Source organism: Entelurus aequoreus, linkage group LG05 (genome assembly GCF_033978785.1).
Source record: "Entelurus aequoreus isolate RoL-2023_Sb linkage group LG05, RoL_Eaeq_v1.1, whole genome shotgun sequence".
In the NCBI taxonomy this organism is placed as follows: Eukaryota; Metazoa; Chordata; class Actinopteri; order Syngnathiformes; family Syngnathidae; genus Entelurus; species Entelurus aequoreus.
Window position 1 is genome coordinate 10,566,691 of NC_084735.1, and position 15,903 is coordinate 10,582,593.

Here is a 15,903-nt window from a genome sequence, read left to right on the forward strand (position 1 = left end):
CACGTGTACTTGTCATGAATAACACGTGTACTTGTCATGAATAACACGTGTACTTGTCATGAATAACACGTGTACTTGTTTATGAATAACACGTGTACTTGTCATGAATAACACGTGTACTTGTCATGAATAACACGTGTACTTGTCATGAATAACACGTGTACTTGTCATGAATAACACGTGTATACTTGTCATGAATAACACGTGTATACTTGTCATGAATAACACGTGTACTTGTCATGAATAACACGTGTACTTGTCATGAATAACACGTGTACTTGTCATGAATAACACGTGTACTTGTCATGAATAACATGTGTACTTGTCATGAATAACACGTGTACTTGTCATGAACAACACGTGTACTTGTCATAAATAACACGTGTACTTGTCATGAATAACACGTGTACTTGTCATGAATAACATGTGTGTACTTGTCATGAATAACATGTGTACTTGTCATGAATAACATGTGTACTTGTCATGAATAACATGTGTACATGTCATGAATAACATGTGTACTTGTCATGAATAACATGTGTGTACTTGTCATGAATAACACGTGTACTTGTCATGAATAACACGTGTACTTGTCATGAACAACATGTGTACATGTCATGAACAACATGTGTACTTGTCATGAATAACATGTGTGTACTTGTCATGAATAACACGTGTACTTGTCATGAATAACACGTGTACTTGTCATGAACAACATGTGTACTTGTCATGAATAACATGTGTACTTGTCATGAATAACACGTGTACTTGTCATGAATAACATGTGTACTTGTCATGAATAACACGTGTACTTGTCATGAATAACATGTGTACTTGTCATGAACAACGTGTGTACTTGTCATGAATAACGTGTGTACTTATCATGAATAACGTGTGTACTTATCATGAATAACGTGTGTACTTGTCATGAATAACATGTGTACTTGTCATGAATAACATGTGTGTACTTGTCATGAATAACATGTGTACTTGTCATGAATAACATGTGTACTTGTCATGAATAACATGTGTACTTGTCATGAATAACATGTGTACTTGTCATGAATAACATGTGTGTACTTGTCATGAATAACATGTGTGTACTTGTCATGAATCACATGTGTACTTGTCATGAATAACACGTGTACTTGTCATGAATAACACGTGTACTTGTCATGAATAACACGTGTACTTGTCATGAATAACACGTGTACTTGTCATGAATAACACGTGTACTTGTCATGAATAACACGTGTACTTGTCATGAACAACACGTGTACTCGTCATGAACAACACGTGTACTCGTCATGAACAACACGTGTACTCGTCATTAACAACACGTGTACTCGTCATGAACAACACGTGTACTCGTCATGAACAACACGTGTACTCGTCATGAATAACACGTGTACTCGTCATGAATAACACGTGTACTCGTCATGAATAACACGTGTACTCGTCACGAATAACACGTGTACTCGTCACGAATAACACGTGTACTCGTCACGAATAACACGTGTACTCGTCACGAATAACACGTGTACTCGTCACGAACAACACGTGTACTCGTCACGAACAACACGTGTACTCGTCACGAACAACACTTGTACTCGTCATGAATAACACGTGTACTCGTCATGAATAACACGTGTACTCGTCATGAATAACACGTGTACTCGTCATGAATAACACGTGTACTTGTCATGAATAACACGTGTACTTGTCATGAACAACACGTGTACTTGTCATGAACAACATGTGTACTTGTCATGAACAACATGTGTACTTGTCATGAACAACGTGTGTACTTGTCATGAACAACGTGTGTACTTGTCATGAATAACATGTGTACTTGTCATGAATAACACGTGTACTTGTCATGAATAACATGTGTACTTGTCATGAATAACATGTGTACTTGTCATGAATAACATGTGTACTTGTCATGAATAACACTTGTACTCGTCATGAATAACACGTGTACTTGTCATGAATAACACGTGTACTTGTCATGAATAACACGTGTACTTGTCATGAACAACACGTGTACTTGTCATGAACAACACGTGTACTTGTCATGAATAACACGTGTACTTGTCATGAATAACACGTGTACTTGTCATGAATAACACGTGTACTTGTCATGAATAACACGTGTACTTGTCATGAATAACACGTGTACTTGTCATGAATAACATGTGTACTTGTCATGAATAACGTGTACTTGTCATGAATAACACTTGTACTCGTCATGAATAACACGTGTACTTGTCATGAATAACACGTGTACTTGTCATGAATAACACGTGTACTTGTCATGAACAACACGTGTACTTGTCATGAACAACACGTGTACTTGTCATGAATAACACGTGTACTTGTCATGAATAACACGTGTACTTGTCATGAATAACACGTGTACTTGTCATGAATAACACGTGTACTTGTCATGAATAACACGTGTACTTGTCATGAATAACACGTGTACTTGTCATGAATAACACGTGTACTTGTCATGAATAACATGTGTACTTGTCATGAATAACATGTGTACTTGTCATGAACAACATGTGTACTTGTCACATGAATAACACGTGTACTTGTCATGAATAACATGTGTACTTGTCATGAATAACATGTGTACTTGTCATGAACAACATGTGTACTTGTCATGAATAACACGTGTACTTGTCATGAATAACACGTGTACTTGTCATGAATAACACGTGTACTTGTCATGAATAACACGTGTATACTTGTCATGAATAACACGTGTACTTGTCATGAATAACACGTGCACTTGTCATGAATAACACGTGTACTTGTCATGAATAACATGTGTACTTGTCATGAATAACATGTGTACTTGTCATGAATAACACGTGTACTTGTCATGAATAACACGTGTACTTGTCATGAATAACATGTGTACTTGTCATGAATAACATGTGTACTTGTCATGAATAACACGTGTACTTGTCATGAATAACACGTGTACTTGTCATGAATAACACGTGTACTTGTCATGAATAACACGTGTACTTGTCATGAATAACACGTGTACTTGTTTATGAATAACACGTGTACTTGTCATGAATAACACGTGTACTTGTCATGAATAACACGTGTACTTGTCATGAATAACACGTGTACTTGTCATGAATAACATGTGTACTTGTCATGAATAACACGTGTATACTTGTCATGAATAACACGTGTACTTGTCATGAATAACACGTGTACTTGTCATGAATAACACGTGTACTTGTCATGAATAACACGTGTACTTGTCATGAATAACATGTGTACTTGTCATGAATAACACGTGTACTTGTCATGAACAACACGTGTACTTGTCATAAATAACACGTGTACTTGTCATGAATAACACGTGTACTTGTCATGAATAACATGTGTGTACTTGTCATGAATAACATGTGTACTTGTCATGAATAACATGTGTACTTGTCATGAACAACATGTGTACATGTCATGAACAACATGTGTACTTGTCATGAATAACATGTGTGTACTTGTCATGAATAACACGTGTACTTGTCATGAATAACACGTGTACTTGTCATGAATAACATGTGTACTTGTCATGAATAACACGTGTACTTGTCATGAATAACATGTGTACTTGTCATGAATAACACGTGTACTTGTCATGAATAACATGTGTACTTGTCATGAACAACGTGTGTACTTGTCATGAATAACGTGTGTACTTATCATGAATAACGTGTGTACTTATCATGAATAACGTGTGTACTTGTCATGAATAACATGTGTACTTGTCATGAATAACATGTGTGTACTTGTCATGAATAACATGTGTACTTGTCATGAATAACATGTGTACTTGTCATGAATAACATGTGTACTTGTCATGAATAACATGTGTACTTGTCATGAATAACATGTGTGTACTTGTCATGAATAACATGTGTGTACTTGTCATGAATCACATGTGTACTTGTCATGAATAACATGTGTACTTGTCATGAATAACATGTGTACTTGTCATGAATAACATGTGTACTTGTCATGAATAACACGTGTACTTGTCATGAATAACATGTGTACTTGTCATGAATAACATGTGTACTTGTCATGAATAACATGTGTACTTGTCATGAATAACACTTGTACTCGTCATGAATAACACGTGTACTTGTCATGAATAACACGTGTACTTGTCATGAATAACACGTGTACTTGTCATGAACAACACGTGTACTTGTCATGAACAACACGTGTACTTGTCATGAATAACACGTGTACTTGTCATGAATAACACGTGTACTTGTCATGAATAACACGTGTACTTGTCATGAATAACACGTGTACTTGTCATGAATAACACGTGTACTTGTCATGAATAACATGTGTACTTGTCATGAATAACGTGTACTTGTCATGAATAACACTTGTACTCGTCATGAATAACACGTGTACTTGTCATGAATAACACGTGTACTTGTCATGAATAACACGTGTACTTGTCATGAATAACACGTGTACTTGTCATGAATAACACGTGTACTTGTCATGAATAACACGTGTACTTGTCATGAATAACACGTGTACTTGTCATGAATAACACGTGTACTTGTCATGAATAACACGTGTACTTGTCATGAATAACATGTGTACTTGTCATGAATAACATGTGTACTTGTCATGAACAACATGTGTACTTGTCACATGAATAACACGTGTACTTGTCATGAATAACATGTGTACTTGTCATGAATAACATGTGTACTTGTCATGAACAACATGTGTACTTGTCATGAATAACACGTGTACTTGTCATGAATAACACGTGTACTTGTCATGAATAACACGTGTACTTGTCATGAATAACACGTGTATACTTGTCATGAATAACACGTGTACTTGTCATGAATAACACGTGCACTTGTCATGAATAACACGTGTACTTGTCATGAATAACATGTGTACTTGTCATGAATAACATGTGTACTTGTCATGAATAACACGTGTACTTGTCATGAATAACACGTGTACTTGTCATGAATAACATGTGTACTTGTCATGAATAACATGTGTACTTGTCATGAATAACACGTGTACTTGTCATGAATAACACGTGTACTTGTCATGAATAACACGTGTACTTGTCATGAATAACACGTGTACTTGTCATGAATAACACGTGTACTTGTTTATGAATAACACGTGTACTTGTCATGAATAACACGTGTACTTGTCATGAATAACACGTGTACTTGTCATGAATAACACGTGTACTTGTCATGAATAACACGTGTACTTGTCATGAATAACACGTGTACTTGTCATGAATAACACGTGTACTTGTCATGAATAACACGTGTACTTGTCATGAATAACACGTGTACTTGTCATGAATAACACGTGTATACTTGTCATGAATAACACGTGTACTTGTCATGAATAACACGTGTACTTGTCATGAATAACACGTGTACTTGTCATGAATAACACGTGTACTTGTCATGAATAACATGTGTACTTGTCATGAATAACACGTGTACTTGTCATGAACAACACGTGTACTTGTCATAAATAACACGTGTACTTGTCATGAATAACACGTGTACTTGTCATGAATAACATGTGTGTACTTGTCATGAATAACATGTGTACTTGTCATGAATAACATGTGTACTTGTCATGAACAACATGTGTACATGTCATGAACAACATGTGTACTTGTCATGAATAACATGTGTACTTGTCATGAATAACATGTGTACTTGTCATGAATAACACGTGTACTTGTCATGAATAACACGTGTACTTGTCATGAACAACATGTGTACTTGTCATGAATAACATGTGTACTTGTCATGAATAACACGTGTACTTGTCATGAATAACATGTGTACTTGTCATGAATAACACGTGTACTTGTCATGAATAACATGTGTACTTGTCATGAACAACATGTGTACTTGTCATGAATAACGTGTGTACTTATCATGAATAACGTGTGTACTTATCATGAATAACGTGTGTACTTGTCATGAATAACATGTGTACTTGTCATGAATAACATGTGTGTACTTGTCATGAATAACATGTGTACTTGTCATGAATAACATGTGTACTTGTCATGAATAACATGTGTACTTGTCATGAATAACATGTGTACTTGTCATGAATAACATGTGTGTACTTGTCATGAATAACATGTGTGTACTTGTCATGAATCACATGTGTACTTGTCATGAATAACATGTGTACTTGTCATGAATAACATGTGTACTTGTCATGAATAACATGTGTACTTGTCATGAATAACATGTGTACTTGTCATGAATAACATGTGTACTTGTCATGAATAACATGTGTACTTGTCATAAATAACATGTGTACTTGTCATGAATAACATGTATACTTGTCATGAATAACACGTGTACTTGTCATGAACAACACATGTACTTGTCATGAATAACACGTGTACTTGTCATGAATAACACGTGTACTTGTCATGAATAACACGTGTACTTGTCATGAATAACACGTGTACTTGTCATGAATAACACGTGTACTTGTCATGAATAACATGTGTACTTGTCATGAATAACGTGTACTTGTCATGAATAACACTTGTACTCGTCATGAATAACACGTGTACTTGTCATGAATAACACGTGTACTTGTCATGAATAACACGTGTACTTGTCATGAACAACACGTGTACTTGTCATGAACAACACGTGTACTTGTCATGAATAACACGTGTACTTGTCATGAATAACACGTGTACTTGTCATGAATAACACGTGTACTTGTCATGAATAACACGTGTACTTGTCATGAATAACACGTGTACTTGTCATGAATAACACGTGTACTTGTCATGAATAACACGTGTACTTGTCATGAATAACATGTGTACTTGTCATGAATAACATGTGTACTTGTCATGAACAACATGTGTACTTGTCACATGAATAACACGTGTACTTGTCATGAATAACATGTGTACTTGTCATGAATAACATGTGTACTTGTCATGAACAACATGTGTACTTGTCATGAATAACACGTGTACTTGTCATGAATAACACGTGTACTTGTCATGAATAACACGTGTACTTGTCATGAATAACACGTGTATACTTGTCATGAATAACACGTGTACTTGTCATGAATAACACGTGCACTTGTCATGAATAACACGTGTACTTGTCATGAATAACATGTGTACTTGTCATGAATAACATGTGTACTTGTCATGAATAACACGTGTACTTGTCATGAATAACACGTGTACTTGTCATGAATAACATGTGTACTTGTCATGAATAACATGTGTACTTGTCATGAATAACACGTGTACTTGTCATGAATAACACGTGTACTTGTCATGAATAACACGTGTACTTGTCATGAATAACACGTGTACTTGTCATGAATAACACGTGTACTTGTTTATGAATAACACGTGTACTTGTCATGAATAACACGTGTACTTGTCATGAATAACACGTGTACTTGTCATGAATAACACGTGTACTTGTCATGAATAACACGTGTATACTTGTCATGAATAACACGTGTACTTGTCATGAATAACACGTGTACTTGTCATGAATAACACGTGTACTTGTCATGAATAACACGTGTACTTGTCATGAATAACATGTGTACTTGTCATGAATAACACGTGTACTTGTCATGAACAACACGTGTACTTGTCATAAATAACACGTGTACTTGTCATGAATAACACGTGTACTTGTCATGAATAACATGTTTGTACTTGTCATGAATAACATGTGTACTTGTCATGAATAACATGTGTACTTGTCATGAACAACATGTGTACATGTCATGAACAACATGTGTACTTGTCATGAATAACATGTGTGTACTTGTCATGAATAACACGTGTACTTGTCATGAATAACACGTGTACTTGTCATGAACAACATGTGTACTTGTCATGAATAACATGTGTACTTGTCATGAATAACACGTGTACTTGTCATGAATAACATGTGTACTTGTCATGAATAACACGTGTACTTGTCATGAATAACATGTGTACTTGTCATGAACAACGTGTGTACTTGTCATGAATAACGTGTGTACTTATCATGAATAACGTGTGTACTTATCATGAATAACGTGTGTACTTGTCATGAATAACATGTGTACTTGTCATGAATAACATGTGTGTACTTGTCATGAATAACATGTGTACTTGTCATGAATAACATGTGTACTTGTCATGAATAACATGTGTACTTGTCATGAATAACATGTGTACTTGTCATGAATAACATGTGTGTACTTGTCATGAATAACATGTGTGTACTTGTCATGAATCACATGTGTACTTGTCATGAATAACATGTGTACTTGTCATGAATAACATGTGTACTTGTCATGAATAACATGTGTACTTGTCATGAATAACACGTGTACTTGTCATGAATAACATGTGTACTTGTCATGAATAACATGTGTACTTGTCATGAATAACATGTGTACTTGTCATGAATAACACTTGTACTCGTCATGAATAACACGTGTACTTGTCATGAATAACACGTGTACTTGTCATGAATAACACGTGTACTTGTCATGAACAACACGTGTACTTGTCATGAACAACACGTGTACTTGTCATGAATAACACGTGTACTTGTCATGAATAACACGTGTACTTGTCATGAATAACACGTGTACTTGTCATGAATAACACGTGTACTTGTCATGAATAACACGTGTACTTGTCATGAATAACATGTGTACTTGTCATGAATAACGTGTACTTGTCATGAATAACACTTGTACTCGTCATGAATAACACGTGTACTTGTCATGAATAACACGTGTACTTGTCATGAATAACACGTGTACTTGTCATGAACAACACGTGTACTTGTCATGAACAACACGTGTACTTGTCATGAATAACACGTGTACTTGTCATGAATAACACGTGTACTTGTCATGAATAACACGTGTACTTGTCATGAATAACACGTGTACTTGTCATGAATAACACGTGTACTTGTCATGAATAACACGTGTACTTGTCATGAATAACACGTGTACTTGTCATGAATAACATGTGTACTTGTCATGAATAACATGTGTACTTGTCATGAACAACATGTGTACTTGTCACATGAATAACACGTGTACTTGTCATGAATAACATGTGTACTTGTCATGAATAACATGTGTACTTGTCATGAACAACATGTGTACTTGTCATGAATAACACGTGTACTTGTCATGAATAACATGTGTACTTGTCATGAATAACACGTGTACTTGTCATGAATAACACGTGTATACTTGTCATGAATAACACGTGTACTTGTCATGAATAACACGTGCACTTGTCATGAATAACACGTGTACTTGTCATGAATAACATGTGTACTTGTCATGAATAACATGTGTACTTGTCATGAATAACACGTGTACTTGTCATGAATAACACGTGTACTTGTCATGAATAACATGTGTACTTGTCATGAATAACATGTGTACTTGTCATGAATAACACGTGTACTTGTCATGAATAACACGTGTACTTGTCATGAATAACACGTGTACTTGTCATGAATAACACGTGTACTTGTCATGAATAACACGTGTACTTGTTTATGAATAACACGTGTACTTGTCATGAATAACACGTGTACTTGTCATGAATAACACGTGTACTTGTCATGAATAACACGTGTACTTGTCATGAATAACACGTGTACTTGTCATGAATAACACGTGTATACTTGTCATGAATAACACGTGTACTTGTCATGAATAACACGTGTACTTGTCATGAATAACACGTGTACTTGTCATGAATAACACGTGTACTTGTCATGAATAACATGTGTACTTGTCATGAATAACACGTGTACTTGTCATGAACAACACGTGTACTTGTCATAAATAACACGTGTACTTGTCATGAATAACACGTGTACTTGTCATGAATAACATGTGTGTACTTGTCATGAATAACATGTGTACTTGTCATGAATAACATGTGTACTTGTCATGAACAACATGTGTACATGTCATGAACAACATGTGTACTTGTCATGAATAACATGTGTGTACTTGTCATGAATAACACGTGTACTTGTCATGAATAACACGTGTACTTGTCATGAACAACATGTGTACTTGTCATGAATAACATGTGTACTTGTCATGAATAACACGTGTACTTGTCATGAATAACATGTGTACTTGTCATGAATAACACGTGTACTTGTCATGAATAACATGTGTACTTGTCATGAACAACATGTGTACTTGTCATGAATAACGTGTGTACTTATCATGAATAACGTGTGTACTTATCATGAATAACGTGTGTACTTGTCATGAATAACATGTGTACTTGTCATGAATAACATGTGTGTACTTGTCATGAATAACATGTGTACTTGTCATGAATAACATGTGTACTTGTCATGAATAACATGTGTACTTGTCATGAATAACATGTGTACTTGTCATGAATAACATGTGTGTACTTGTCATGAATAACATGTGTGTACTTGTCATGAATCACATGTGTACTTGTCATGAATAACATGTGTACTTGTCATGAATAACATGTGTACTTGTCATGAATAACATGTGTACTTGTCATGAATAACATGTGTACTTGTCATGAATAACATGTGTACTTGTCATGAATAACATGTGTACTTGTCATAAATAACATGTGTACTTGTCATGAATAACATGTATACTTGTCATGAATAACATGTGTACAGTCGCCACATTCAGCTTCACTATCTATTGGGCAGAAATGGAGCATGAAAATGTCAAATGATGTCAATACTAGATGAGTGTTGGCCACTCCACCAATCAGAGCATGCTGTTCAGTATCATGGCCTCTTATTGGCTCAGCCTCAGGCCACATGACTATACTGATGAAACATGATTTCATGTCATAATGATTGAAAGATGTTTAGAATGTGGTGAATAACTAGTATGTGCAGTATTTCCCAGGGTTGATGAAGCAAAGATTACTGTACCCAAGTCATCATCCTGGTCTTCTGCTCTTACATGAGGCTCAGCTATTTCATCATACTCTTCCACCATGCTGGTGCCAAACACTCTGCAACACAAATGTACAAATGTCTATTCTTCTTTTCAAGCATCCTGTTGGTCTGCAGCACTGCTGGTCAACTATTTCCTGTTAACCCCCACACACAACTAAGACAACATTCACACACCCCCAACACTAGGAATATCACTAGTATCATTTGTACATATAATTATATATACATACATACATACATACATACATATATATATATATATACATATATATATATATATATATATATACATATATATATATATATATATATATATATATATATATATATATATATATATATACATATATATATATATATATATATACATATATATATATATATATATATATATATATATATACATATATATATATATATACATATATATATATATATATATATACATATATATATATATATATATACATATACATATATATATATATATATACATATATATATATATATATATATATATATATATATATATATATATATATATATATATATATATACATATATATATATATATATACATATATATATATACATATATATATATATATATATACATATATATATATACATATATATATATATATATATATATATATATATATATATATATATATATATATATATATTAGGGGTGTAACGGTACGTGTATTTGTATTGTACTGTTTCGGTACGGGGGTTTCGGTTTGGTTCGGAGGTGTACCGAATGAGTTTCCACACGAACATATTAAGTAGTCGCCTCCGCTTCCTTCTGTCTCTGTCAGTCCTCTACACAGCACCCAGCATTGTCCCACCCACACAACCATCTGATTGGTTACAAACAGAGCGGTAACAGTCAATCAGCAGTGCGTATTCAGAGCACATGTAGTCAGTGCTTAGTGTTTAGCAGGTAAGCATCAGGCAGCGGACTCTCCCAAAATGATAATAAACACCTCCCAGTCAACTACTAGTAACATATCACTATGAGCCCGTTGACCTTCTAGAAATATAAAAGACAGCTCAGCTCGCTCGCAGTCCTGGCTTGAGGTCATTTTGTGGTGTGTGTGTGTTACGGACAGCAAAGCCCTGTCTGTCTGTTATTTCACTTGACCTTTTTCTGTGTTGATTGAGCTGTGTTGAAGCAGCAAAAAAGGACATGATGTTAAATGAAGAGTTTCTGTCTCTGATAGTTGATATAATAATGTAAGTGCATCATTAAGCCTACATGAACTCCATGGTGTTCAGGGATGAATAGTCTCTCCTATTGCTATTGTACCATTTTTTCAGCTATAGTTACATTAATCATTAGTAATGCAGCAGCCTAGTTTTGAATGGCAGTATCACATGTTGATAAAAAATATAACATTTACATCATAAATCAACTACAAGCTTCCCAAGCATGATGAGTTGATTTGAGACTGTTTAATGTTGCACTTTTTATATGTAGAAGAAAAGTTTTGTCATTTTATTTAATCTGAGCAACAACTTGAGGCAGTTTAATGTAGATTAACGTGGGCAGAATTATTATAGTGTTCCCAATGTTAAAAGGATAAAGCAATTGTTTACAAATTTGGTAAATAAACCAAAAAATGTACATTTTGTTGTTTTCTTACTGTACCGAAAATGAACCGAACCGTGACCTCTAAACTGAGGTACGTACCGAACCGAAATTTTTGTGTACCGTTACACCCCTAATAAATATATATATATATATATATATATATATATATATATATATATATATATATATATATATATATATATATATATATATATATATATATATATATATATATATATATATATATATATATATTTACAGTATATACATACTATTTATTAACATTGTTTTTAATCTGCAACAGAAAAGATTTCAAGTGCATTAATTTGCCTGAAAGAAAAATCCTTATTAAAAACTATTAACATTTTGACTGACTTGAACCATTTGGTAGTGAAAAATACAATCAAATGAGCTCAATAAGTCATAATACATTTAAATGGATCATTGACTCAGGAGCACAATATACTAAACACTTTCACCTACAAAACAACAATCAATAAAACATTTTTTTACAGGAATAACATCTGCAATGCATCATGTACGTTATTAAATCATAACCTAATGAAGTTATTAAATCATGACCTAATGAAGTTATTAAATCATGACCTAATGAAGTTATTAAATCATAACTTAATGAAGTTATTAAATCATGACCTAATGAAGTTATTAAATCATGACCTACCTAATGAAGGTATTAAATCATAACCTAATGAAGTTATTAAATCATGACCTAATGAAGTTATTAAATCATGACCTACCTAATGAAGTTATTAAATCATGACATAATGAAGTTATTAAATGATGACCTACCTAATGGAGTTATTAAATGATGACCTACCTAATGAAGTTATTAAATGATGACCTACCTAATGGAGTTATTAAATGATGACCTACCTAATGAAGTTATTAAATGATGACCTACCTAATGAAGTTATTAAATGATGACCTACCTAATGAAGTTATTAAATCATTACCTACCTAATGAAGTTATTAAATCATGACCTACCTAATGAAGTTATTAAATGATGACCTACCTAATGAAGTTATTAAATCATGACCTACCTAATGAAGTTATTAAATCATGACCTACCTAATGAAGTTATTAAATGATGATATACCTAATGAAGTTATTAAATCATGACCTACCTAATGAAGTTATTAAATCATGACCTACCTAATGAAGTTATTAAATGATGACCTACTTAATGAAGTTATTAAATCATGGCCTACCTAATGAAGTTATTAAATCATGGCCTAACTAATGAAGTTATTAAATCATGACTTACCTAATGAAGTTATTAAAGGATGACCTACCTAATGAAGTTATTAAATCATGACTTACCTAATGAAGTTATTAAAGGATGACCTACCTAATGAAGTTATTAAATCATGACCTACCTAATGAAGTTATTAAATGATGACCTACCTAATGAAGTTATTATATCATGACCTACCTAATGAAGTTATTAAATCATGACCTACCTAATGAAGTTATTAAATCATGACCTACCTAATGAAGTTATTAAATCATGACCTAATGAAGTTATTAAATCATGACCTACCTAATGAAGTTATTAAATCATGACCTACCTAATGAAGTTATTAAATCATGACCTACCTAATGAAGTTATTAAATCATGACCTAATGAAGTTATTAAATCATGACCTACCTAATGAAGTTATTAAATCATGACTTACCTAATGAAGTTATTAAAGGATGACCTACCTAATGAAGTTATTAAATCATGACTTACCTAATGAAGTTATTAAAGGATGACCTACCTAATGAAGTTATTAAATCATGACCTACCTAATGAAGTTATTAAATGATGACCTACCTAATGAAGTTATTATATCATGACCTACCTAATGAAGTTATTAAATCATGACCTACCTAATGAAGTTATTAAATGATGACCTACTTAATGAAGTTATTAAATGATGACCTACCTAATGAAGTTATTATATCATGACCTACCTAATGAAGTTATTAAATCATGACCTACCTAATGAAGTTATTAAATCATGACCTACCTAATGAAGTTATTAAATCATGACCTAATGAAGTTATTAAATCATGACCTACCTAATGAAGTTATTAAATCATGACCTACCTAATGAAGTTATTAAATCATGACCTACCTAATGAAGTTATTAAATCATGGCCTACCTAATGAAGTTATTAAATCATGACCTACCTAATGAAGTTATTAAATGATGACCTACCTAATGAAGTTATTAAATCATGACCTACCTAATGAAGTTATTAAATCATGACCTACCTAATGAAGTTATTAAATGATGACCTACCTAATGAAGTTATTAAATGATGACCTACCTAATGAAGTTATTAAATCATGACCTACCTAATGAAGTTATTAAATCATGACCTACCTAATGAAGTTATTAAATCATGACCTACCTAATGAAGTTATTAAATGATGACCTGCCTAATGAAGTTATTAAATGATGACCTACCTAATGAAGTTATTAAATCATGACCTAATGAAGTTATTAAATGATGACCTACCTAATGAAGTTATTAAATGATGACCTACCTAATGAAGTTATTAAATCATGACCTACCTAATGAAGTTATTAAATCATGACCTACCTAATGAAGTTATTAAATGATGACCTACCTAATGAAGTTATTAAATGATGACCTACCTAATGAAGTTATTAAATCATGACCTACCTAATGAAGTTATTAAATCATGACCTACCTAATGAAGTTATTAAATCATGACCTACCTAATGAAGTTATTAAATCATGACCTACCTAATGAAGTTATTAAATGATGACCTGCCTAATGAAGTTATTAAATGATGACCTACCTAATGAAGTTATTAAATCATGACCTACCTAATGAAGTTATTAAATGATGACCTACCTAATGAAGTTATTAAATCATGACCTACCTAATGAAGTTATTAAATGATGACCTGCCTATTGAAGTTATTAAATCATGACCTACCTAATGAAGTTATTAAATCATGGCCTACCTAATGAAGTTATTAAATCATGACCTACCTAATGAAGTTATTAAATCATGACTTACCTAATGAAGTTATTAAAGGATGACCTACCTAATGAAGTTATTAAATCATGACTTACCTAATGAAGTTATTAAAGGATGACCTACCTAATGAAGTTATTAAATCATGACCTACCTAATGAAGTTATTAAATGATGACCTACCTAATGAAGTTATTATATCATGACCTACCTAATGA

General features: G+C 33.2%; 1 protein-coding gene across 3 annotated transcripts in view; it reads right to left on the bottom strand.

Moving 5' to 3' along the window:
* Positions 1-15,903, bottom strand: part of LOC133650153 (SUN domain-containing ossification factor-like) — a 97,410-nt gene that overhangs the window by 50,688 nt on the left and 30,819 nt on the right. For all 3 annotated transcript variants that reach the window (XM_062047070.1, XM_062047069.1, XM_062047071.1), the window contains one exon: positions 11,043-11,125. In XM_062047070.1, the coding sequence (XP_061903054.1) occupies positions 11,043-11,125 (83 nt within the window). The remainder of the gene's footprint in view (positions 1-11,042; positions 11,126-15,903) is intronic.